The 25,562-nt window shown below is 46.5% G+C and overlaps 2 protein-coding genes across 5 annotated transcripts in view; one reads left to right on the top strand and one right to left on the bottom strand.

Annotated features, from left to right (window-relative positions):
• The window catches only part of vwa5b1 (von Willebrand factor A domain containing 5B1), a 303,883-nt gene that overhangs the window by 175,195 nt on the left and 103,126 nt on the right, over positions 1 to 25,562 (top strand). The window contains 3 exon segments of the mRNA XM_070860664.1: positions 5,817 to 6,006; positions 7,036 to 7,235; positions 14,749 to 14,980. Of these exon segments, the coding sequence (XP_070716765.1) occupies positions 5,817 to 6,006; positions 7,036 to 7,235; positions 14,749 to 14,980 (622 nt within the window).
• The window catches only part of LOC139228999 (uncharacterized), a 132,812-nt gene continuing 121,727 nt past the window's right edge, over positions 14,478 to 25,562 (bottom strand). For all 4 annotated transcript variants that reach the window (XR_011587653.1, XR_011587656.1, XR_011587655.1 and 1 more), the window contains exons 4-5: positions 22,158 to 22,323; positions 14,478 to 21,963 (exon numbers count right to left, since the gene is read on the bottom strand). The gene's annotated coding sequence lies outside the window, so the exon portion shown is untranslated. The remainder of the gene's footprint in view (positions 21,964 to 22,157; positions 22,324 to 25,562) is intronic.

Raw genomic sequence — 25,562 nt, 5'->3', positions numbered from 1 at the left:
TAACCTTTTTGTGTGGCACCTTATCGAATGCTTTTTGGAAATCTAAATACACCACATCCATCAGTACACCTCTATCAACCATGCTCGTTATATCCTCAAAGAATTCCAGTAAATTAGTTAAACATGATTTCCCCTTCATGAATCCATGTTGCATCTGCTTGATTGCACTATTCCTATCTCGATGTCCCGCTATTTCTTCCTTAATGATAGCTTCAAGCATTTTCCCCACTACAGATGTTAAACTAACCGGCCTATAGTTACCTGCCTTTTGTCTGCCCCCTTTTTTAAACAGAGGCGTTACATTAGCTGCTTTTCAATCTGATGGTTTCTCCCCAGAGTCCAGAGAATTTTGGTAGATTATAACAAATGCATCTGCTATAACTTCCGCCATCTCTTTTAATACCCTGGGATGCATTTCATCAGGACCAGGGGACTTGTCTACCTTGAGTCCCATTAGCCTGACCAGCACTACCCCCCTAGTGATGCTGATTGTCTCAAGGTCCTCCCTTCCCACATTCCCGTGACCAGCAATTTTTGGCATGGTTTTTGTGTCTTCCACTGTGAAGACCGAAGGAAAATAATTGTTTAAGGTCTCAGCCATTTCCACATTTCCCATTATTAAATCCCCCTTCTCATCTTCTAAGGGACCAACATTTACTTTAGTCACTCTTATCCGTTTCTCCTCACCTCGGTCCTAAATAGCTTACCGCTTATCCTTTGACTGTGATCCCTGGTTCTAGACTTCTCAATCATCGGGAACATTCTTCCTGCATCCAACCTGTCCAATCCCGTCAGAATTTTATATGTTTCTATGAGATCCCCTCTCATTCTTCCAAATTCCAGTGAATATAAGCCTAGTCGATCCAGTCTTTCTTCATATGTCAGTCCTGCCATCCCGGGAATCAGTCTGGTGAACCTTCACTGCACTCCCTCAATAGCAAGAATGTCCTTCCTGAGATTAGGAGACCAAAACTGTACACAACATTCAAGGTGTGACCTCACCAAGGCCCTGTACAACTGCAGTAAGACCTCCCTGCTCCGAAACTCAAATCCCCTAGCTATGAAGGCCAACATGCCATTTGCCTTCTTCACCACTTGCTGTACCTTCATGCCAACTTTCAATGAATGATGTACCATGACACCCAGGTCTCGTTGCACCTCCCCTTTTCCTAATCTATCACCATTCAGATAATATTCTGCCTTCCTATTTTTGCCACCAAAGTGGATAACCTCACATTTATCGACATTATACTGCATCTGCCATGCATTTGCCCTCTCACCTAACCTGTCCAAGTCACTCTGCAGCCTCTTAGCATCCTCCTCACAGGTCACACTGCCACCCAGCTTAGTGTCATCTGCAAACTTGGAGCTATTACATTCAATTCTTTCGTCTAAATCATTAATGTATATTGTAAATAGCTGGGGTCCCAGCACTGAACCTTGCGGTACCCCACTAGTCAATGCCTGCCATTCTGAAAAGGACTCGTTTATTCCTACTCTTTGCTTCCTGTCTGCCAGCGAGTTCTCTATCCACGTCAATACATTACCCCCAATACCATGTGCTTTAATTTTGCACACTAATCTCTTGTGTGGGACCTTGGCAAAAGCCTTTTGAAAGTCCAAATACACCACATCCACTGGTTCTCCCTTGTCCACTCTACTCGTTAGCATCCTCAAAAAATTCTAGAAGATTTGTCAAGCATGATTTCCCTTTCATAAATCCATGCTGACTTGGACCGATCCTGTCACTGCTTTCCAAATGTGTTGCTATTTCATCTTTAATAATTGATTCCTACATTTTCCCCACTACTGATGTCAGGCTAACCGGTCTATAATTCCCTGTTTTCTCTCTCCCTCCTTTTTTAAAAAGTGGGGTTACATTAGCTACCCTCCAATCTGTAGAATCTGATCCAGAGTCTATAGAATGTTGGAAAATGACCACCAATGCATCCACTATTTCTAGGGTCATTTTCTTAAGTACTCTGGGATGCAGACTATCAGGCCCTGGGGATTTATTGGCCTTCAGTCCCATCAATCTCCCTAACATAATTTCCTGACTAAGAAGGATTTTCCTCAGTTCCCTCAGTTCCTCCTTCTCGAAGACCCTCGGTCCCCTAGTATTGCCGGAAGGTTATTCGTGTCTTCCTTAGTGAAGACCGAACCAAAGTATTTGTTCAATTGGTCTGCCATTTCTTTGTTCCCCATTATAAATTCACCTGATTCTGACTGCAAGGGACCTACGTTTGTCGTCACTAATCTTTTTCTCTTCACATATCTATAGAAGCTTTTGCAGTCAGTTTTTATGTTCCCTGCAAGCTTACTCTCATACTCTATTTTCCCCCTCTTAATTAAACTCTTTGTCCTCCTTTGCTGAATTCTAAATTTCTCCCAGTCCTCAGGTTTGCTGCTTTTTCTGGCCAATTTATTTGCCTCTTCCTTGGATTTAACACTATCCATAATTTCCCTTATTAGCCACGGTTGAGCCACCTTCCCCATTTTATTTTTACGCCAGACAGGGATGTACAATTGTTGAAGTTCATCCATGTGATCTTTAAATGTCTGCCATTGCCTATACACCGTCACGTATCATTCGCCAGTCTATCCTAGCCAATTCACGTCTCAGATCATCGAAGGACTCTCGTCTCTGAATTAACTGTGTCACTCTCCATCTTAATGAAGAATTCTACCATATTATGGTCGCTCTTCCTCAAGGGGCCTCGCACAACAAGATTGCTAATTAATCCTTTCTCGTTATACATCACCCAGTCTAGGTGTCTAGTATTGGTCTAGAAAACCATTCCTTATGCACTCCAGGAACTCCTCCTCCACAGTATTGCTACCCGTTTGGTTAGCCCAATCTATATGCAGATTAAAGTCACCCATGATAACTGCTGTACCTTTATTGCACGCATCCCTAATTTCCTGTTTGATGCCCTCTCCAACCTCACTACTACTGTTTGGTGGTCTGTACACAACTCCCACTAGCGTTTTCTGCCCTTTGGTGTTCTGCAGCTCTACCCATACAGATTCCACATCATCCACATTAATGTCCTTCCTTACTATTGCATTAACCTCCTCTTTAACCAGCAATGCCACCCCGCCTCCTTTTTCTCTCTGTCTATCCTTCCTGAATATTGAATACCCTGGATGTTGAGTTCCCAGCCTTGGTCACCCTGGAGCCATGTCTCCGTAATCCCAATTACATCATATCCGTTAACAGCTATCTGTGCAGTTAATTCATCCACCTTATTACGAATGCTCCTCTCATTGAGGCACAGAGCCATCAGGCTTATTTTTTTGACACTCTTTGTCCTTTTAGAATTATGTTGTAATGTGGTTCTTTTTGATTTTTGCCTTTGATTTCTCTGCCCTCCACTTTTCCTTATCTCCTTTCTACCTTTTGCTTCTGCCCCCATTTTACTTCTCCCTGTCTCCCTGCATAGATTCCCATCCCCCTGCCATATTAGTTTAACCCCTCCCCAACAGCACTAGCAAGCACTCCCCCTAGGACATTGGTTCCGGTCCTGCCCAGGTGCAGACCGTCCGGTTTGTACTGGTCCCACCTCCCCCAGAACCGGTTCCAATGTCCCAGGAATTTGAATCCCTCCCTCTTGCACCATTCCTCAATACACGTATTCATCTTAACTATCCTATTATTTCTACTCTGACTAGCACATGGCACTGGTAGCGATCCTTAGATTACTATCTTTGAGGTCCTACTTTTTAGTTTAACTCCTCGCTCCTTAAATTCATCTTGGGCCGCCTTCTTCTGCTCCCTCTGCTCCCACTGGGGTCCGCGCTGTGTCCCGGGCTTTCTCCCCCGCTGGGGTCCGCGCTGTCCCCTGGGCCTGCTCCCTCTGCTCCCACTGGGGTCCGCGCTGTCCCCTGGGCCTGCTCCCTCTGCTCCCGATCGGGTCCGTGCTGTGTCCTGGGGCTTCTCCCTCTCCCCCGCTCATACACGCTGTGTCCCGGGCCTTCTCCGATGCTCCCTTTAAGACGTCACCTCTCCTGAGGCAATTTGCATTATACGCAGGAATCTATAACGGAAATCATGGAAACATAAAATAGTTCGGCACAGAAGAAGGCCATTCAGCCCATCGAGTCGATGCCAGCTCTTTCAAAGAGCAATGCAGTCAATACAACTCCTTGGTCGGCGCGGACACGAAGGGCCGAAATGGCCTCCTTCTACGCTGTAAATTTCTATGTTTCCCCATATCCCGATATTTTTAGTCCTGCGGGCCCCGGTCCAATTATCTCCTGCTTTCTAACCGTCGTCTCCTGAAGATTACCCTTGACTCTGCAGGTGTGACACGAGTACTATAAACGAATACAGGCTGCTCCTCCACCAGCACAGCTTCTTGTGCTCTCAAATACCAACTTCAAATTCTCTCTCATCATGAAGATGATACAGGAACCTTACAGGAGTCAGCCAGCACCCAATGGGAGATCATTACCCTCCTTTGCTCTCGTTTATTTCAGCATTCGGGTTTCTTCATTGTGAACGTTTCCTTTCACTGATCATTGAGCAATGAAGACCAAAGTGGGGCAGCACCCAGATGGAATTGAGCAGTAAAGATCAGCCAGGAACGGTTATCTGATGTTAATTTGATATAAGATGTCCTGTAGGTTTTAGAAGGAAGACCGAGAGAAGTCATGCACTGTGCAGTATGCATGTCCCGGAACATAATGAATCAAAGTGTTTGCCATCCTGTTCAGCAGATATTTAATACGCAGTGGATGATGAGCTATAAAGTGTGTAGCATTCAGTGGTGTCATATAATTGGAGAAGAAATGGCTGCTTAAAGGAGGAAGACATAATGTCACTGTTGTGTCTGTGGTTATTGATTTGTATTCTTTCTGTGTTTAATGCCTTCAGTAAAAATACTCATCTTTCTGAGACACCGCTAAGAGTTCTGTTACCTTGCGGAAGAGATTTTCTAACCAATATAATTGGAACGTGACATTTTGCAGATGTTGGGTAGTAACGGATACAAATGCAGTCAGGAAAGGAACACATGATATTGTGTTCTCAGATGCTGTTGTCAGGTCAACGCTTCATGACTGCTGTCTTCTTCGATTTATTCACAATATCATGCCAAGACGTTAGTGATTTCCAATAATCAGTGATGCAGGATAAGGGTATCCAGAAGTATGAGGTGCGGGAGCTGCATTTATAATAACAGCAGTGTCACAGCACAGGTGGACCGGTTGAAATATTTTACATTCTTATGTTCTTTTAATAATAAACATTAATGAATAAATGAAAACTGCTGCAAGAATAAGAAAATAAAGTGTTGAATATTACAGCAATAGGAAGGCAGCAGTTTGTGCATTTCATACACTGACACTTCTGTCCTTCCATACCGCAATCTTACACTAGATTATCTGCTGAAGTCCAGGAATGGGTTTTGAGCCCATAACCTTCTGGCTCAGAGGCAAGAGTGATACCAGCTGAGCAAAGCTGACACTTTATATTGATTGCAGCCATCCGTGTACCCCATCAAACACTTGTGGCCCTTTCTATATTGAAGTCTCTGTTACCCTCAGGGATTTCCCAATGACACGCATCCTGCTTCAGTCAGTGATGTTTCTGGGCCTGAGCAATGTAACAGTGGCCCCTGTCATTAACCCTCCTCTGCCTGATGCCATAGTCACTCATATAGTTTGCTGGAACTCAGCTAGTAAAGACAAGCAGGTTTGAAAGCCAGTCAAAGCTAAGGTTTGAACCTGTAAGCCAGCAGTTACTAGGGCAGGGGCCTTCCAGCAGCTGAGGTGTGTTTTGTGGGCGCTTACCTCCGATTCTTCATTTCTTTAAGGACAAGCAGCGTCGGTACAGCGTGATGTGGTCTCAGGAATCCAACAGTTCGGTCTTTTACCATTCCCAAGAAGAGGAACCTGGTCGGTTAAGCGCTGAGAATTTGAGAAGCTGCAGAGATTGCATGGGGGACTCTTGCAAGGAGCAGCCTCTCGAAGCGACCTGTATAACTGAAGACCGTGAACAGGAAGGTTGGCATATTTCTTTTTTTTCTGAGTTTATTTTTTTCATGCCAGCCAGGGTAATACCCCCCACGTTGTTCTCAATGGTAGCCTTGTTGAAGTTTAGGCAGTGTAATCTTTATGTAAAAAGACAGTTTAACATTTCTAAACTAGAATTATTATAACTCTTTGGGCAGGCCTTTACTCTGCTGCCCTGCAAAGTCCGCCCAATGGGAACAATCAGACTGGGGAATTCTATATGATTTGTTCCCACTGAGGATTCAAGCGGTGATACCTGCCCCGATGGGCCAGTTGGTAACTGCATTGCCCAGTGTGAGACTGAACCATTCCAACCAGGAGGGTCCCAGTTTGATCCCTGGTTTGTTGAGTTCACTGATCGGGGTGGTGACTGGGATACAATGGCCCTGAAAACCTCTGGGCAAGGGAGAGAAGAAAGAAAAGCAAAGGTTATTTGTCTGATCACTAGGCTGGAAATTGTGTGCGTGAATGTCGGATCAGGATCAGGCTCTGTCACCAGCAACATTGTCTAACTCTGACATAAATCGCTACCGGAGTGAGGTGCCAGAGGGACACAGCGTCCCTGGAACCATTGACAAAGGCTCAGGATTGATGCTGGGAGATTGTACTGCAGGTGCACCACCTTGCATCTCACTCAAATTCCCAGTCTTACTGTGGCTATTTAACTGTGTGGGCGTCACAGTCAAGTTAGTTTCTATTTAATCAGCAGTTCCTAACTGGGCAGCGGATTAGGGATCGACCACCATTTTGCAACAATTTTAGTTTGGAAATTTCCCATGAAGGTTATTCAGCATGGGTCATTGGACAGAGATCAGGGATAGAAACCATGGCGAAATTTGCAGGGCCACCTGGCTTGATGGAGGGGCTGTAAGGTGAGATATTATAATCTACATCTGAATACATACTTACTCCTGGACAATCTCCTTGGCATATTCAAAAGATACAAAAATTACCAAGAAGGAATTGGAAAAATAGGATGAAGTTAACCCATTATAAATCGTATTTAAAATATATTTCAAGGTATCGAGTCAAAGACGTCTCCCAGAAGAAGAGCGTATAGCACCAATTACACAGCTGGAGAGCAGATCTCCAAGCGAGTGTTCACTCCCAGTGACCCAGCCTCGGTCTTCAATAAAAACCCTCTGCGCAGAGCCACAGCTCAGCAACTCGCAGGATGGAGCAGCCCAGAGAACATCTCTCCTTGGCACGGGGAGTTTCAGGCAAGTTTCCTTTACCTGCAAAGTAGATAGCCATTGTCAAAATCGTAGTTTCAATAAATTGTGAAGTAATTTTACCACAATTTAAAAATGCTTTATCAGTGTAAAGGTCAAATATAAGATCATAATTAGAGACAAAATCAATTAATTTTTAGGAGACCATGGATTGATCAAAAATAGTAGCATGGATTTGTGAAGGGTAGGAATAACCTGATCGACATTTGAAGAGAATAAGGGGCAGTAGAGACAGGGGAGATGTAGGAGTTAGGATGGACTTCCAGGAAGCATTTGATAAAGAGCTGCATGAGGACCTATGGCATAAAATGAAAGTGTTCGTGTGGACAGAGACGGCTGAAAGACAGACAGCAATGGGTTTAGTTAATGGATGTTTCTGAGACAGGCAGGTGGAGTATTGAGTGGGACAAGGAAGGGATTAGTGTTGGGACCACTTCTGTTTTCAAACATAGACATAATGCCAGTGTTAATGATACCAAATTAGGAGAATAGCAAACCCATCTCCATTACCCATCCGCAACTCACTTGGTGCTGAAAGGTGTCGGCCTAACCCCAATGATATCTCGTGCAACCCCAATATCAGAACAAGCACCATTGATGCCAGCCGGTAGAGCCATGATACCAGGTAAGGGGCTGGTCTGGTGGTGGTATTTGTCTGCCCATATCTCTGGGTTTGGGGTGATTTGAGACTGCCTCTAGTCACACTGCACATACAACTTACCATCTCAACTTATAACTTCCTCCAGTTCAACATTGGGAAGATCAAAGCCATGGCCTTTGGCCCCCATGCCCTTGCCACTGACTCCAATCCCTCCCAAACACTTTCTCGGGTTATCAATCTTGATATCCTGTTTGAGTCTGAGCTAAATTTAAGACCCCATTTATCTTTTTTATCACAAAGCCTACTTACTTCCATCTCTGCAACACTGCCTGCCTCAGGAACTGTAATCCATGGCTGTATCATCTCTCAACTCGTCTGTCCCATCCCCTACTGTCCATAAACAACAACTTGGACACAAGTCTGCTGCATATATTCTGGCCCTCATTAACATATATTTAATTAGGATACTCCGGACAAGTAACCGGATCACGAGTAGGATCAAAGGTTGCGAGGGAACTTGGGGGAAGGGATTAAATGGCAGAAAACCAGTGCAAATGGCTTCTGCCCCACAAAAATCAGTTGCCCCAACTATATATCAGAAAGTGCTGAAAAAATTCACCCAAATTAGAGTTTAGCCAATCAGTGCAGCACGCCAATCACAATACTTCACAAAATGCAAAGATTGTGCCTTAATGTGTCTCATTTACAATGCAGCAAAAATCGTAGAGTCCTTTTTTTTTTTAGGTACATAAACAATCCTTCATTAAATGTAGCTCCACCTCTCTCAAATGTCAAAAGCACTGACATTTACAGGTCTACAGGAGAAAGATTGTTGGTAACTGCTGCACTTCCAAATCCTCTTTCTCCGTTAAAATAGGGAAATGCTGGGGATTAACACTGACTTCCTCATTATCAGTTCAAAGAATCCACAGGAATCGGCTTGCTTAGCCAACTAGATACAATACAAGCTTAGATTTTAGAACTATAGATCAGCACTACTGCAGAAGGTACAAGTTGTTGTGAAGACCAGCACTGAAGATGACCAACAGGATTTTAATTTGAAAAACAAAAAAACAGCAGAACTTGAAATCAGTAGACTTAAAAAAAACTTGCTCCCCTCTAATTTTTCACCCAACTTCTGGAGGTGCTGACTCAGCTGGAATGTGGCTCTGGTATTTCACTCCTGCTATGATACTGTGGAAGGCGTCATAACCAAGTCTACTCTTGTCCTCCAACACCCACATGCACATTTTCCAGTGGATTAGGCATGGGAGCTTCAGCTGATTATTCCCCTCACTGACTGAAGTTCTGTAAGGTTAATGTGCACTGTAACTCAGACACATTCTCTCAGCACAGTCCGAGATCAAACCCAGTACTTTACTGGTGTGTACAGCTGAATACCATGCCAAACAGTGTAGATATCAACTGAGGCATGGTGACAGATAAAGATGCTTTTTATTACATGTCTGGGATAAGATGGTTACTGTTCTGCTTGAATACGGAAACAAAGGTAGATTAAGAACAAGGGGCTCAAATTCCCCAGGAGTTGCCCCGTTTTTTTTGGAGTAAGTAACTTTTTTTGGAGTAACTTAAAAATCGCAAATTTCCCCATTTAACTTGCTCCAGTGTAAGTCAGTTAGTTAGGGTTTTTTCTAGTTTCGTTTTTTTCTTTCCAAAAGGGGGTGTGACCAGCCACTTATGCCTGTTTTGGCCATAGAAGCAAATTTGGCCAGCTAAAAGTTACTCGAAACTAACTTCGGCCAGTGTATGTGGCCACTTTTGTAGGCACAGAAAAACCTTACCTACATTTAAGAAATCAGCGCAGGTAGCCAGAGATAGGGGGCGGGAAGGTGAGTTCGAGGATTCTAAAGCACTAAACACCTTCACAACATCAGCACAACATCCCAACATCTTCAGCACAATAGCTGCACAACATCAAAAATAAATGAAAGATAAATCAGCTACTGAAAATAGAGCAATCCCACCTTGCCGACTGCAGAACGCCAGGGCTAGGGGCGGCAGGCATGCATGACTGTAGGGGTGAGGGATTTTTACTTTTTACAGTGCCCCTAAATGTTGTGGCCCTAATGGAACATGATTCAGTCTTAATGCAAAATATCTTTTATTGGATATTTTACAGTGCACTTCAATGACAACAACAACAACAACAACAGCAAAGAAAGGCTGCACCCATCCCTCACCCACATGACGGGAAAAGTGCACTTCCTCATAGGGTCGGTGGTCGGGGGGGGGGGGAGGTTGGGGGCCCAGCTTGGGTCTCACCGGTGGCTGGTGCGTGGATTGAAGTGGGAGTGGCATTTGAGTACCCGGCCTTTGTGCCCTTATTGCAGCAGCTAGCTCCCTCGGCACCTGCCATCATTTGCACACCCTCTGAAATGCCTGCCCTCAGTTCCCGTCTCAGTGCTGATATTTCTCCCGACAGTGTTGCAACCTCATCACACACCCCACTGATGGCGGCCAGAGTGATCGGGTAATGACCCAATGACATAACCTGAAGTACATCTGATGAAGCCTGCATCTCAGGAGAGACTAGTCGGCTTCTCCTTCCCCTCGCCGTGGGTCTGCATAGCGGCACCCCTCCAGTGTGAGGCACAGGCTGGGAAAGTGGGGCCCTGGGTGTTCCAACCTGCATTCCACCACCACCACTGGGACCCGCAACCTTGGAAGGTTTAAAACCGAGGAATGTCGCCGAGGAGCTCATGGAGGTGTCTGGCAGTGTGATGCCCAGTACCATGGACTGATCCATATCACAATCAGCATTCTCCCGTGAACACATATCCATGGACCCCTCCTCCTCCCACCCGCCTTGGTCTGGAGCGCACGCATCTGGATCTTCTGGTGGATCTTCAGGATGTTCAGGATTGTCGTCGTCTTCTGCAAAATACAACAGATCAGTCAAATGGTTATCAGCACAGGAGGGGGCAGGATGGGTGGAATGAGTAGTCTGACGTGTAGCAGGCCAGTCAGCAGGTTGACTTGAAGGGCAACGATGCATTTTAATGACTCACCCTCATCCTCACGTGTGGGTCCAGCTTGTGCAGAGCTGATTCTTTTTCTGCCGGTGCGACTCAGCAAGGCAGCGACCCTCTGTTCCAGGGGAGACAGTTGGTGCAGATTTGGTGTCCCTCCTTCTGTTCTAAGTCTTTCCCTTTTGTTGTGGGCCAATTTCTCCTGCAAAGATGAAAATGTAACTTTTCACACATGGTGCGCTTCTGATGGGTGGGACACATACAGATGGTCACACTTACAATTGCAATTTCATTTAAAGATGAAGATATTACTTACACTCACTACTTGACCAGAGTCCTGCCATTTCCTTTTACACTGGCTTCCAGATCTTGCGGTAGTCACCCCTGCGGAGTATTCTTCTGCAACTAGGTTCCATCTTCTTCTCATTTCTTTGGGTGCAACTTTTGTGGGACCACTCTTACTGATATCCAGCTCCAGCCATTTGTCCTCAATGGCAGTGACTAGTTTCTCCACTTCTTCGTGGAGGAAATTCTTTGTTCTTGTTGCACGCTCTTGCGTCATTCGTGTATTGGACTTACACTCAGGTAATGTTCAAAAGTCACAGTTCTCATCTTTCTTCCACCTATGCAGCACTCCTTTCCACTCCCTCAGCCACCCAAAAATCACTTTGCACCTTACCTTTATATATGGTCCATTGCCAATGCTGCTGAGGCACTAAGAACACTCTCCCTTTAATTGGCCGATTGCCAAGCTTCCCGCTCCACTGCGCACACGCGCACGCTGAACTGCCACTGCGCATGCGCGCACGCTGAACCGCCCACTGTGCACATGCGCACACCGAACCACCCATTGCACATGCGCGCACGCCGAACCACCCATTGCACATGCGCGCACGCAGAACCACCCATTGCACACGCGCGCACGCTGAAACACCCATTGCACACGCGCGCACGCTGAACCACCCATTGCACATGCGCACACGCCGAACCACCTGTTGCACATGCGTGCATGCTGAACCACCCACTGCACATGCGCGCAGGCTGAACCACCCATTGCACATGCGCGCAGGCTGAACCACCCATTGCACATGCGCGCACACCGAACCACCTATTGCACATGCGCGCAGGCTGAACCACCCATTGCACATGCGTGCACACTGAACCGCCCATTGCACATGCGTGCAGGCTGAACCACCCATTGCACATGCGTGCACGCTGAACCGCCCATTGCACATGCGCGCACGCTGAAACGCCCATTGCACATGCGCGCACGCTGAACCACCCATTGCACATGCGCGCACGCTGAAACAAACATGCGTCCCCCTGCTAGCACTCCACAAGACGTTGGGCGAAGCTCTGCCCCCTGCAGGCACTGCACGCCACGCCACTGGGAGCGGCCAAAGTGGAAGGTAAATTTTCGCCACTTTTTTTGGCTCACAAAGTCGGCGTGCCACCGCTAACTATGCCGCTCTCGGTGGCTGGGGAAATTTGGGCCCAAGATGTGTAACTCAATCAAATAATCAGTGCATAATAAATTAAATATTAACACATACACATCCATATGAAATCCAGTATTAAGGAAAGGTACATATTGTCATTGTTACTGCTCAGTATGTGGAAGAATAGGACGTTTCTGTTCATGGTGAGATGTGCACCTGCAATGCAGAATGTAGCCTGTACTAAAGACATTGCGGACAGCGGACGAGCCATGCTGAGTGTTTACATCGAGTCGACAGCTCACAAACAGGCCATTCGGCTAAACTGGTGTGTGCCGCCGTTTATCCTGCACACCCTATCAGCATATCCTTCTATTCCTTTCTCCCTCATGTGCTTATCTAGCATCTCCTTAGATGCAGCAAACAGTATTGTACCCACAGCGCCGTGCGCACAGTGCGGAGGTGAATCAGTGACTGTTTTGTGGCGATGTTTGTTGAGCGACGTATGTCGGGCAGGATACCAAGTTTTGAAAAGCGCAATGGGGATCTTTTAACATCACCTTAGCGTGCAGATAAGTGCCTTGGTTTAACATTTCCATTTAGCGTGACGATATGATTTTGTTCCTCATTGGAATGTTCCTGCTCAAGGCCTCGAGACAATAGTGGGCAACATTTCGTCTCTGAGTCTGAAGGTCGTGGGTTCAAACCCCACTAGGCTGACACTTCCTGTGCAGTACCAAGGGTTTAATCCAGGACTGGGTTAAGATAGCCAGTCTCGGCTGCAGTATACATTAACCGCCCATTACAACATTGCACGATTTCCCTTTCCATTGAAATCTGGTCCTGTGATGCCTGTTTTACAGCCCCATCGAAGTTTCAGTAGAATTTTATGCAACAATTTGTAAGACACTCCAGCCAGTCCCAAATTTATGGTAAAATATGCAGAACATGAAACTTTAATAACTAGTGCATGAACTGCACAATAATATAAACGGCTGAACCCGGGTCAGGGACTGAACCTGATTTCACACGTTCACATTGTTTAGCTGCTGTAATCCAGTTCTGCGCTGTAGGCTGAGAAAAACACCTGTTTACATTTATTTTACCAGCGTTCTGAGGTCAGACAGCAGTTGATTGGTGTGAATTGATTTCATTTGATTGATATGAATCAATGAAATCTCAATTGAATTTACTCCCTAGTCTGAGTGAAATGTTGGAAGTTATTGTGAGCAATCGTTTCCTTCCATTAAAACTGAATATAACTGAAAACTGCAGAAATATTTTACACCGATGGTAGAAAGACACAGCAGCGCTCACACATTCTGCACATGCTCCAGTTACTGCTCGAGTGTGAGTGTGTTTTCTCATGTTGAAAGATGTTTTCAGTTTGTTTAATTTCACAGTGGAGGTTCCTTTATTACTGTGCAGTAACTGGCTGCATCGCCCACACTGCAGTGGTCAACATGCCCGCCCAGGGAAATGCAGCATGTCATTAATGATCAGTCAGAGATTGCAAACCTGCTGTCTGCTCTTTCTACCTTTTGCTGCAAATCACCCGATGCTTTTCCCCAGTGACTGCGACATGCAACATTTTATTATTTCCAAAATAAACTGTTTCGAGTTGATCACCAAGGTGGCTCTGGAGAAGGAGCATGCAGAGTCCAGCAATAAGATTGAGGCCTTCCACGACTGTGGGCACTGCAGTGGCTGGAGGGCCTACTGGTTAAGGCACATAATATTATTTAAGCTCCTGAGTTGCCTTTGTATTGTTTTGGCTCGAGTTCTTTATGACTTGTTCCCCTCTAAGAGGGGGCACTGTATTTAGGTTTCTTTTGTTTGATGCTGCTGGGGCAACCCAGAGAGGCAGAGGATACATTGATGGTCCGGACCAATACAGAGAATAGCCACCAGCTCATCCCCAGCAACAGACCTGCAAAGGCAGATTAGAGGCACTGGGGCTCTGTAGAAGTCTGAGATATTAAAGTGTTGTAGGATCGATGTCCGATTTGGATTAGATTATCAGACGAGGCCTGGAGGTAAATATCTTAATGCTGTTGGTGGTGTGATGGGGGTGTGTAGCTTTCCCTGATTGGATAGTTAAGACTGTATTTATGTTGCTATCTTGTGAGGGGACGGAAGAAAATTGACAAAAAATGCAATATATGAAAATAAACCTGACTGTGGTTTGATTTTTTATTGTAGTTTTGGAAATATGCAAAAAAATACATTTAATCGGAAGCTTTTATATAAGATCCATCAAGTGTGAAACTCAGAACAATTATACATCTAAACTAAAAGACTTTTCACCCACCTAGGAGATTTAGATGACCAATATTCCCTGTACCCACGCACTGTTATTTGTTGATAATCCCAGTTACCCCTCCGTTATATCTCGGAATTTAGACTGAGGCATTTGTTGTACTGCAGCTCAGCGAGGTGAAATAATACTGCACGCTGATCATGTTTATCTGCAGATAAATGTACCCGACTCTTGCTCAAACACCACAAGGTCAAGTCTTGCTGGAAAAAGGAGGCCGTCTTTGCTGCATCAGGACTGTGTTTCGTGTAGCCAGGATTTGGATGTACCCCAGTTTCAATCCAACCTGCACCAGTCGGGCGCAGGAAGGGGCGCCTTGCTTAGTGACGGCAGTATCACTTCCAGGTCATCCACAGGGTCTGCATCCACTGGCAACGACACCGAGCCTGGTGAGTCATTACACCAATAATCCTGAGCATTAAGGGGAACGGTTGGTGGGTAAGGCAAAGGGGGGTGAGGGCAGTGGTGTGTGCGGGGCAATGCTGTGGATCGGGTTGGCGGGGTGGGTGGGAGTGGGGGGCAGGGGCCGGACATGGGTAGGGGGTGGGTTGGAGTGGTTCTGATCTCCCTAAACAGATTAGAGCTGGGTGAGGAATGGGATCACTGATCGAGATATGAGTTGAGGGGGGAAGGAGGAGGGGTCCGATGGGCAGCAAGGAGATCAATTTTCACTTTTGTAGTTTTTTTTATTTGTTCCTGGGATGTTCCAGGATTCTGACCCAGCGACTATGAAGGAACGTTGATATATTTCCAAGTCACAATGGTATGACTTGGTGAACTTGGTGGTGGTGGTGTTCCCAGGTGCTTGTTGCCCATGTCCTTCTAGGTGGTGGAGGTCATAGGACACATGGCAGCCACGGTGCGCCGGTGGTGGAGGGAGTGAATGTTGAAGGTGGTGGATGGGGGGCCAATCAAGTGTACTGCTTTGTCCTGGATGGTGTCGAGCTTCTTGAGTGTTGTTGGAGCTGCACTCATCCAGGTAAGTGGAGAGTATTCCATCACACTCCTGACTTGTGCCTTGTAGATGGTGGAAAGGCTTTGGGGGGTCGGGAGGTGAGACACTCGCCACAGAATCCCCAGCCTCTGACCCGCTCTTGTTGCCACAGTATTTATGTGGCTGGTCCAGTTAAATTTCTGGTCAATGGTGACCCCCAGGATGTTGATGGTGGGGGATTCGGCGATGATAATGCCATTGAATGTCAAGGGGAGGTGGTTAGACTCTTGCTTGTTGGAGATGGTCATTGCCTGGCACTTGTGTGGCACCAGTGTTACTTGCCACTTATCAGCCCAAGCCTGAATGTTGTCCAGGTCTTGCTGCATGTGGGCATGGGCTGTTCCATTATCTGAGGAGTTGCAAATGAAATTGAACACTGTGCAGTCATCAGTGAACATCCCCATTTCTGACATGATGGAGGGAAAGTCATTGATGAAGCAGCTGAAGATGGTTGTGCCTAGGACACTGTCCTGAGGAACTCCTGCAGTGATGTCCTGGGGCTGTGATGATTGGCCGCCAACCACCACAACCATCTTCCTTTGTGCTAGGTATTACTCCAGCCAGTGGAGAGTTTTCCCCCTGATTCCCATTGACCAGTTTTACTGGGGCTCCTTGATGCTACACTCGGTCAAATGCTGCCTTGATGTCAAGGGTAGTCACTCTCACCTCACCTCACCTCTGAAATTAAGCCCTTTTGTCCATGTTTGGACCAAGACTGTAATGTGGTCTGGATCTGAGTGGTCCTGGTGGAACCCAAACTGGGCATCGGTGAGCAGGTTATTGGTGAGTAAGTTATTGGTGAGTAAGTGCCGCTTGATAACACTGTCGACGACACCTTCCATCACTTTGCTGATGATTGAGAGTAGACTGATGGGGCGGTAATTGGCCGGATTGGATTTGTCCTCTTTTTGTGGACAGGACATACCTGGGCAGTGCCACATAATGGAATAAATATCAGTGGGGGGGGGGGGTTCTGTAACAGGCAGATGGTCAATTCTCAGGTGGTAAAGACACAAATCTCCCCATATGTGTATCAACATTCACACTGAACAATGAAGAATTGCCCAGCTATTACGACAAGTATATTGTGGAATAATTAACAGCTGATTACTGAAACATTCCTGGCCTCCAGTTCTTGGTCGATTGTTTTCCAGTATTGTGTTTATTCCTCAGCAGAGGATTAAACAGATCATAGCTGCAAAGAAACGACGCGGAACTTGTGATTTATAACCAGTATCAATCAGTCGGGGTCCACGGGTTACCCGGTCTAGATCCCAATTGTACAGAGTGCTCAGAATCATTAAAGAGGTGTATCTCATTAAAACTGGTGCAATGTAAAACCCTGCACTGAGTAAGTAATTACATTCTCTGTCCGCTTCATTCAGCATCTCGGATTGTTATACGGAATAATTGTTATCGTTGATGAAAGTGCGCGGACTCTGCTGCCACATACTGATTAAAATTCAGCGAGAGACACACAGGAGGATCATGCTTCTCCTGGGCTGCCCCTGAATTACCTCCAAGTAAATTAATTTCAATAGTTATTAAACGTGAACTCGCTGCACTGTGCACCCAGTCCTCTCCAGTGGGAAAGTCCTGAGGTTTTATTCGTGACTCCCTTCTGTGACACACTGATATAAATTTTTATTTCTTTATCATTTTCTTCTCTTAGCCCATGATATGTGTCTGGTTTGATTGAATAGGATAACAGTTACGTGTCTGGATCTTGGGGCATTGTGACAATCATTTACAGATTTCCAAATACCTCATAGAATAGATACACAACCTGGCCCAGAAAATGACAGTGTTGAGTTTGGGTGTGCTCAAACAATGGTTTCATACCACAATCACAGAGATGCCATCCAAACAACTACACAAACTTGTATTTATATTTCACCTTTAAAGTAATGAAATACCCCAGGGCGCTTCACAGGAATATTATGAGACAAAAAGTTTGACATCGAGCCACATAAGGACAAATTAGCGCAGGTGACCAAAAGCTTGTTCAAAGAGGTAGGTTTTAAGGAATGTCTTAAAGGAGGAAAGAGAGGTAGAGAGGCAGAGAGGCTTAGGGAGGGAGTTCCAGAGCTTAGGGCCCAGGCAACACAAGGCACGGCCACCGATGGTTGAGCAATTATAATCAGGGATGTTCAGGAGGGCAGAATTAGAGGAGCACAGATATCTCAGGAAGTTGTGGGGCTGGAGGAGATTACAGAGATAGGGAGGGGCGAGGTCATGGAGGGATTTGAAAACAAGGATGAAAATTTTGAAATCGAGGCGTTGCTTAACTGGGAGCCTATGTAGGTCAGCGAGCACAGGGGGTGATGGGTGAGTTAGGACACAGGTAGCCGAGTTTTGGATCACCTCTAGTTTACGTAGGGTAGAATGTGGGAGACCAGCCAGAAGTGGCGAAAGCTCATTTCAGGGTCAAATATGACACCAAGATTGCGAACAGTCTGGTTCAGCCTCAGACAGAAGTTGGGGAGAGGGATGGAGTCGTTGGCTAGGGAACGGAGTTTGTGGCAGAGACCGAAGACAATGGCTTCGGTCTTCCCAATATTCAATTGAAGAAAATTTCTGCTCATCCAGAACTGGATGTCGGACAAGCAGTCTGACAATTTAGAGATGGTGGAGGGGTCGAGAGAAGTGGGGGTGAGGTAGAGCTGGGTGTCGTCAGCGACATGTGGAAACTGACGCTGTGTTTCTGGATTATGTCACCAAGGGGTAACATGTAGATGAGGGAGCCAAGGATAGATCCTTAGGGAACACCAGAGGTAACGATGCGGGGGTGGGAAGAGAAGCCGTTGCAGGTGATTCTCTGGCTACGATTAGATAGATAAGAATGGAACCAGGCGAGTGCAGTCCCACCCAGCTGGACGATGGTGGAGAGGCGTTGGAGGAGGATAGCGTGGTCAACCGTGTCAAAGGCTGCAGACATGTCAAGAAGGGCAAGGAGGGATAGTTTGCCTTTGTCACAGTCACAAGGGATGTCATTTGTAACTTTGACGAGAGCCGTTTCAGTCCTGTGGCCGGGCGGAAACCGGGTTGGAGGAATTCAAACATGGAGTTGCGGGAAAGATGGGCCCGGATTTGGGCGGCAACACGTTCCAGGACTTTGGACAGGAAGGGGAGGTGGAGATGGGAGTAGTTTGCAAGGACTGAGGGTGAACTGTTGGTTTTTTGAGGAGAGGGTTGATTTGAAGAAGATTTGAAGGAAAAGGGGGACAGTACCCGAGGAGAGAGAACCGTTAACAATGTCGGCTAACATGGGAACTGGAAAAGGAGTGGTCAGCAGTTTAGTGGGAATAGGGTCAAGGGAGCAGGAAGTGGGTCTCATGGACAGGATGAGCTCGGACAATGGAGATCGGAGAGAAGCTGGAGAAAGATGTGAGTTTGGGGCTAGGGCAGGGGGAGCCTTAGAGGAAGTTTGATCCGGTGGGCGAGGGGATAGATGGGAACTCGCAGAGGCAGCTGATTGGATGGTCACAATCTCAGGGACACAGAAGTCCATGAGCTCCTCACACTTAGTGTCAGAGGTGAGGGTGGAGTCTGGGGAGCGGGGTTTAAAAAGACTGTTGGCCATGGAGAATAGAAGCTGGGGTTTAACTTTACATTCCAGAATGTTTCTAGAATAGTGAGTAGACCCGATAGTGTTTTATGTGGTCCAGCCAGAACTGGCTGTGAATGGCCAAACCAGTATCCTCCATATCTGTTCAAGTCTGTGCCCCTTGGACTTAAGGGAGCAAAGAACAGGGCTGTACCAGGGGGAGTGGCCAGGGTGAGAGAGAATAATGGTTTTAATAGGGACTGGGCATCAAAGGTGGTGAGGGTGTGATTGAGCAGATCGGTGGCTGCGGAAATGTCCTGGTGAATGGAGGGCCACAGGCTGGATATTTGGGAGTTCATAAATGCAGTTGTAACAGAGATTTTTATCCAGGGGAGGACACAGGAGGTAAGCTGGGGGAGGGGTGGAAGGGGATGTGGGTGGAGAGCAATACAAGGAAGTGGTCAGAGATGGCCTTATCTGCGATTGGCACGATGGGAGTAGCGAGGCCACGAGAGATGGCAAGGTCAAGGGGGTGGCCGTGAATATGGGTTGGGGAGTTACATGGAGGGAGAGATTAAGGGAGGACAGGAGGGTAGTGAACTCAGAGGAGAGAGAGCATGGTGAATTGAGATGTAGGTTGAAATTACCGAGGATGAGAAGTTGTTTAGTGCTGAGGGAGGAAAGCAGTGAGGATAGCTCGATGATACTTTTATCATATTGGGTGATCGGTAGAGAACGAGAATTGTAAATGAGAGGTGAGAGGGGTGGTATAAAGTGAGATGTTCAAAGGAGGAGAAAGTGCCACACCGTCACCACGGCAGTCTGGGCGGGGCATGTGGTGGAAGGTATGGCTGAACGAGGAGGCTTCATTTAAGGGTAAGGTGTCCGTCAGGGCCATGATGTTGATGTAATCATCCACGATATGCTCATGGGCCTTGTTCGCAAGCAAACGGACGTTGTGGCGGAGATGTGGGGAGGGTTGGTGATGGCTGACCCACTGTCAGCGTCCACAGGGTCAGTGCTGGGGTGGGATGAGTTGGATGGGGAAGTGATTGGCAAGATTAGCCCCCAGTGGGCACGCTGGGCAGGAAGGTCGGTGAGAGTAGGATGGGACAGTCGGGGTTACTGCTCGTAATGGGCCTTTCAGAGGATGCCTTAAGAGGCACAGAGGAAAGGTGTGGACTTATCTAGGAGGGAGTCAAGTCTGGGATGGCAGCAGGAGAGTAGGAAGGTCGAGGAGTAATGAGGGGTTGGGATAGGGATTTGGGAGGGCAGAGTATCCGAGAGAGGAGAGATGAAAGGAGGCATGCCGACAGGAGAGAGAAGTCAGGGATAGAGAGGGAAACGTGGACAAGTGTTGAATGGCTCGGGTCCGGAGTGGCAGCCAATGTGTGCACACGAATGGACCGGGAAAAGCTCAGGTAACATCGGCCTGGTTAAATGTAGTAGTTAATGGGATACAATCGGGTCAGAGGTCCCATGGAAGGACAAACCCACAAAGTGTGCAAAAGTGTTGTGTGGGCCTGCATGCCTTCCAGCCTCAGCATTCCCTCAATATCCAGCCCTGTATCATGGATATGGATAAGGATCGAATCCAACAACCTGGGAATTGTAGTCTTTTACATCAAAGGCAGACATCTCTGTATATGTATTTTATTCACACCAGGACTACAAAATCGAGCCTTTGAAACATCGAGGGTCAGTTGGTAAACATGGACTGTAAAGTAGGCTGACCATATTTGCAGGGTGGCAGCACAGGCATTGTGGATTTGCAGCGTAACGAGGCAAAAAATGTTGTTATTTGATGCAAACTGAATCTGCAAAAAGCAGCGCTAGAACTTTGCGCCTGAATAACGTGGCCACCGTTCACAGCATGTGCCGGGGGGGAGCATATGTACTGCGGTCACAGAGCACGACCTCAGCAAAAATTAAAGTCCCTCAGTGAGTCCATCCCTTCTGCTGGTTGAAAACAGAAGAATGAAATCCCTCCCACCATCATTTGGCTCCAATTTCCATTGGGTAAGAGGCCTCCGAGGCTCCCCCTACAAATTGTATTAGGAAGGCAGATGATCAGGAGAATCTCACGCAATTCCAGCCCTAGCTTTTTATGTTGGTTTTATTGTGAGATGGTTGATGGTGACTGGGTGTTGGGGTTGTGGAGATTGTTGCCGTCCCACTGTGTCTGATCTTTGTGCAGCCAATTATAACCAGGCTCCTAATACCAACTTCCTAGGGTACGCACGATGGTTTTATCAAACGTTTGGGCCCATCACATTTCAATCATTACATTTCAAATGTCAAAAATATCAGGAAACAGAGAAAGAAAGGCGGTGATTTCATGATGAGTTCTTCTAACCTGGAACTGAGAATTTACAAGCAACATCAATTACCCTCTAACTGACCTCAGGATCTGCTTATTTACTGCAACGAGACTGTGGCTTTAAAGGCACAAATGAGGGAGCAGAATAATCCATTGTGCCTTACATGGAATAATGCTTTTGTCATCATAAAACCGTGTAGTCTCCGACTCATGAGTGATACCATGGGCATTGGTTAGAATGACCCTGGCGAGTACGGGAAGTGTGGGGGTTACTTGCTTTGTTTGTGTTGGGCCGAACACAATATCAGCCAGCAGGGCGCAATGCCGAGTTACAGGAGATGGACATTGAATGTGCAGCATTGCACTGTATCTTCTTCAACAGCGTCAGAGTCCCACAAGACAATAATCCTGCTGTAAGTGAAGTTTGGCATTTTCCTCTCATTTAGACTTGTCTTGTGTGCTTGATGCAAAATACAGAACAGGAGGTGTAAAAACATTCACTGGGCATTTTCTGTAATTAAAAAGATGAGGTAAATATGAGGAAGATACAAAATATTGAAGAAAAAGATAAAATAGGAGATCTCTGGTGCCATAATATTGGGCTGTTCATAAATGTTGATAAGATAGCGAGGCCCAGGCTATCTCTTCCGGATGATAAGTAGATAAATAATTTTTAACTGAATCAATTCTGATAGTGATGCTCACCTACAGCCCTGGGGATGCTGCAATATCTGGATTTCCAAACTTCAACTGTAGGGTCTGTGTGAATCCTCCCCTCCCCAGGGAAGTGATGGGAGTTGCCAATCCACCTCCGAGACACAAAGCACCATTTTCATGTTTGAGTCGCTCATCTGGCGGTTGGGTGTTGCTGCTGGTGCAAGGTGAAGCAGGCTGTGATAAAAACGCCGACTTATTTTTATACGCTGGGTGGAGATTACCCAGCCATTTATTTTCCTTCATTTTTTGTAAGCTAGTTTTCCAACTCATTTTAGTCCTCCTGCCCTCAGTGTCATTTGGTGGGGATGGTAGGATAAGACCAACCTGTGAGCTGCGTGGGAGACACTCAATGCTCCAGTGCTCCTATTGGCTAATTTGCCAGCAGTTCTATTTGATGGCCTGGATTTTGCCCAATCTGCCCCCCCCCCCCCCCCCAGAATGTTGCGGCAGCAGCCCATCCGAAAGGGGCCCATTTGGAGCGAGTGGAACAGGACCAGGCTTGAATTATTAATGAAGCCCATGGAGTGGGCCAATGGGATGATCCAGAGGGAGGTAGGGGCCTGAGGAGTGGGGCCAAGCAGCCTTTCCATTACTGCCCCAGGGATTACCAGCACCCGTTCCCTGGGAGTTCCTGCCGTTGGTGGAATCCAGGGTTAGGTTCTGCCTCACTGCTGGCATTTCCGTGCGGTGGGCAGGCCAAGCAGCGGCTGGCAGACTTTTCTACTGGGGTGTGGATAGAAAAATGTAGTTCGTGGGAACGGAACCAGCAGTACCCCCCCACCGTCCGCCCGATTCCTGCTTCTGCTGCCACTATTTGGGGCATGATGGACGAAGATCTAGACTGATCAGAGACAACAACTTGCATTTATATAGTGCCTTTCATGTAATAAATGTCCCAAGGCGTCTCACTGACACCGAGCCAGGAGATATTCAGACAGGTGACCAAGAGCTTGGTCAAAGAGGCAGATTTTAAGAAGCGTCTTAAAGGAGGAAAGAGAGATAGAGAGGTTTAGAGAGCTTAGGGCCCGGGCAGCTGAAGGCACGGCCGCCAATGGTTGAGCGATTATAATCAGGATGCTCAAGAGGCCAGAATTGGAGGCATGCAGAGATGTCGGGGAGTTGTGGGGCTGGAGGAGATTACAGAGATAGGGAGGGGCGAGGCCATGGAGGGATTTCTAAACAAGGATGAGAAAGATCAACAAAAGTGAGTCCTACTGTAGCAAGTTTGAACGCCAGTTAAGGCCACACTTTGAATCTCCGAGGCTTTAGCTAAAGGCAGCATCAGACAGCCTGGGATCTCTGCTCTAATACTGACTGCATTAACCATTAGTACATATAGATTGCTTGTTCAGTGTGCTAGCATGATGCATTAGGATTCAATCTGCTGGCCAAACAATCTGAATGTATTCTTTGTACCTGAATCTATCTACAAATGTAATATGTAATGGGACCAGTGTAATTGAAATGAATGAAAAATAATTTCAGGTGAAATTCATATTTACATTAATTCTGGCAAAAAAGATGTGATTGTTCTCAGAGCAAAGAAGGTTAAGGGGATATTCAATAGACGTGTTCAAAATTACGAGATATTTTGATAGAGTAAATAGGGAGAAATTGTTTCCCTAGCAGGAGAATCGGTAACCAAAGGACACGGATTTAAGATAATTGGCAAAATAACTAGGAGGGAGATGAGAATGTCATTACGCAGCGAGTTGTTGTGATCGGGAACGCGCTGCCTGACAAGGCAGTGAGAGCTGATTCAATAATAACTTTCAAAAGGGAATTAAATATATTCAATTGAAGGACAAACCTGGCAATTATCTGACCTTTAGAAACAATAATCTGGGAGAAAACCGACAGGCACTTGGCCATCGAAGGACTAACCGAGGAGAGATGGCACGGATTTGTTAAGGGCAAATAGTGTTTGGCTAACTTTATTGAGTTTTTTGATGAGGAAACAGAGAGGGTGGATGTGTATATGGACTTTCAAAAGCCACTTGATAAAGTGCCACATAATAGACTTGAAGCCCATAACAGGGGCAGCCTGGATACAAAAGTGGCTGATGGATAGAAAACGGAGCATTGGTGAACGGCTGGTTTCAGTCTGGAGTAGAGTGACGCTCTCCGAGGTTCAGTATTGGAACCAGCGTTTCCGCTAAGCTGCGTGGACATGTGGCTGTCTGTGAGTACTGCACAGCCCAGGCCTGGCGTTTCCAATGTTAGGTTTCGCTCATCGAAACTGTGAATGGGCCAAGCAGTCCCTTAAAGGGACCTCACACCCCAAAAAACATTAGGGGGTAACATTGACATTTCTATTTCTGATTTTCATTAATGACTGGGATTTGGGTGTACAACCAGAACAACAACTTGTGTATATATATATAGCGCCTTTAACACAGTAAAACGTCCCAAGGTGCTTCACAGGAGCGTTATGTCAAAAATTTGACACCGAGCCATATAAGGAGATATTAGGGCAGATTGGTCAAAGAAGTAGGTTTTAAGGAGCATCTTAAAGTAGGAAAGAGAGGTAGAATTTGAGGAGCGCAGATATCTCGTAGGGTTGTGGGACTGAAGGAAATTATAGAGATAGGGAGGGGTAAGGCCATGGAGGGATTTGTAAACAAAGATGAGAATTTTGAAATCGAGGCGTTGCTTAACTGGGAGCCAATGTAGGTCGGCGAGCACAGTGGGTGATGGGTGAGTGGGACTTGGTGCGAGTTAGGACATAGGCAACCGAGTTTTGGATGACCTCAAGTTTACGTAGGATGGGAGGCCAGCCAGGAGTGCGTTGGAATAGTGAAGTCTCGAGGTAGGGGCAGGGAGGTGTTGCTACAGTTGTACAGGGCCTTGGTGAGGCCACACCTGGAGTATTGTGCACAGTTTTGGTCTCCTAACTTGAGGAAGGACATTCTTGCTATTGAGGGAGTGCAGCGAAGGTTCACCAGACTGATTCCCGGGATGGCGGGACTGACATATCAAGAAAGACTGGATCAACTGGGCTTGTATTCACTGGAGTTCAGAAGAATGAGAGGGGATCTCATAGAAACGTTTAAAATTCTGACGGGTTTAGATAGGTTAGATGCAGGAAGAATGTTCCCAATGTTGGGGAAGTCCAGAACCAGGGGTCACAGTCTAAGGATAAGGGGTAAGCCATTTAGGACCGAGATGAGGAGAAACTTCTTCACCCAGAGAGTGGTGAACCTGTGGAATTCTCTACCACAGAAAGTTGTTGAGGCCAATTCACTAAATATATTCAAAAAGGAGTTCGATGTAGTCCTTACTACTAGGGGGATCAAGGGGTATGGCGAGAAAGCAGGAATGGGTACTGAAGTTGCATGTTCAGCCATGAACTCATTGAATGGCGGTGCAGGCTCGAAGGGCCGAATGGCCTAC

Source organism: Pristiophorus japonicus, chromosome 18, assembly GCF_044704955.1.
Source record: "Pristiophorus japonicus isolate sPriJap1 chromosome 18, sPriJap1.hap1, whole genome shotgun sequence".
Lineage (NCBI taxonomy): Eukaryota > Metazoa > Chordata > Chondrichthyes > Pristiophoridae > Pristiophorus > Pristiophorus japonicus.
This window is presented reverse-complemented; position numbering and strand designations above follow the sequence as displayed.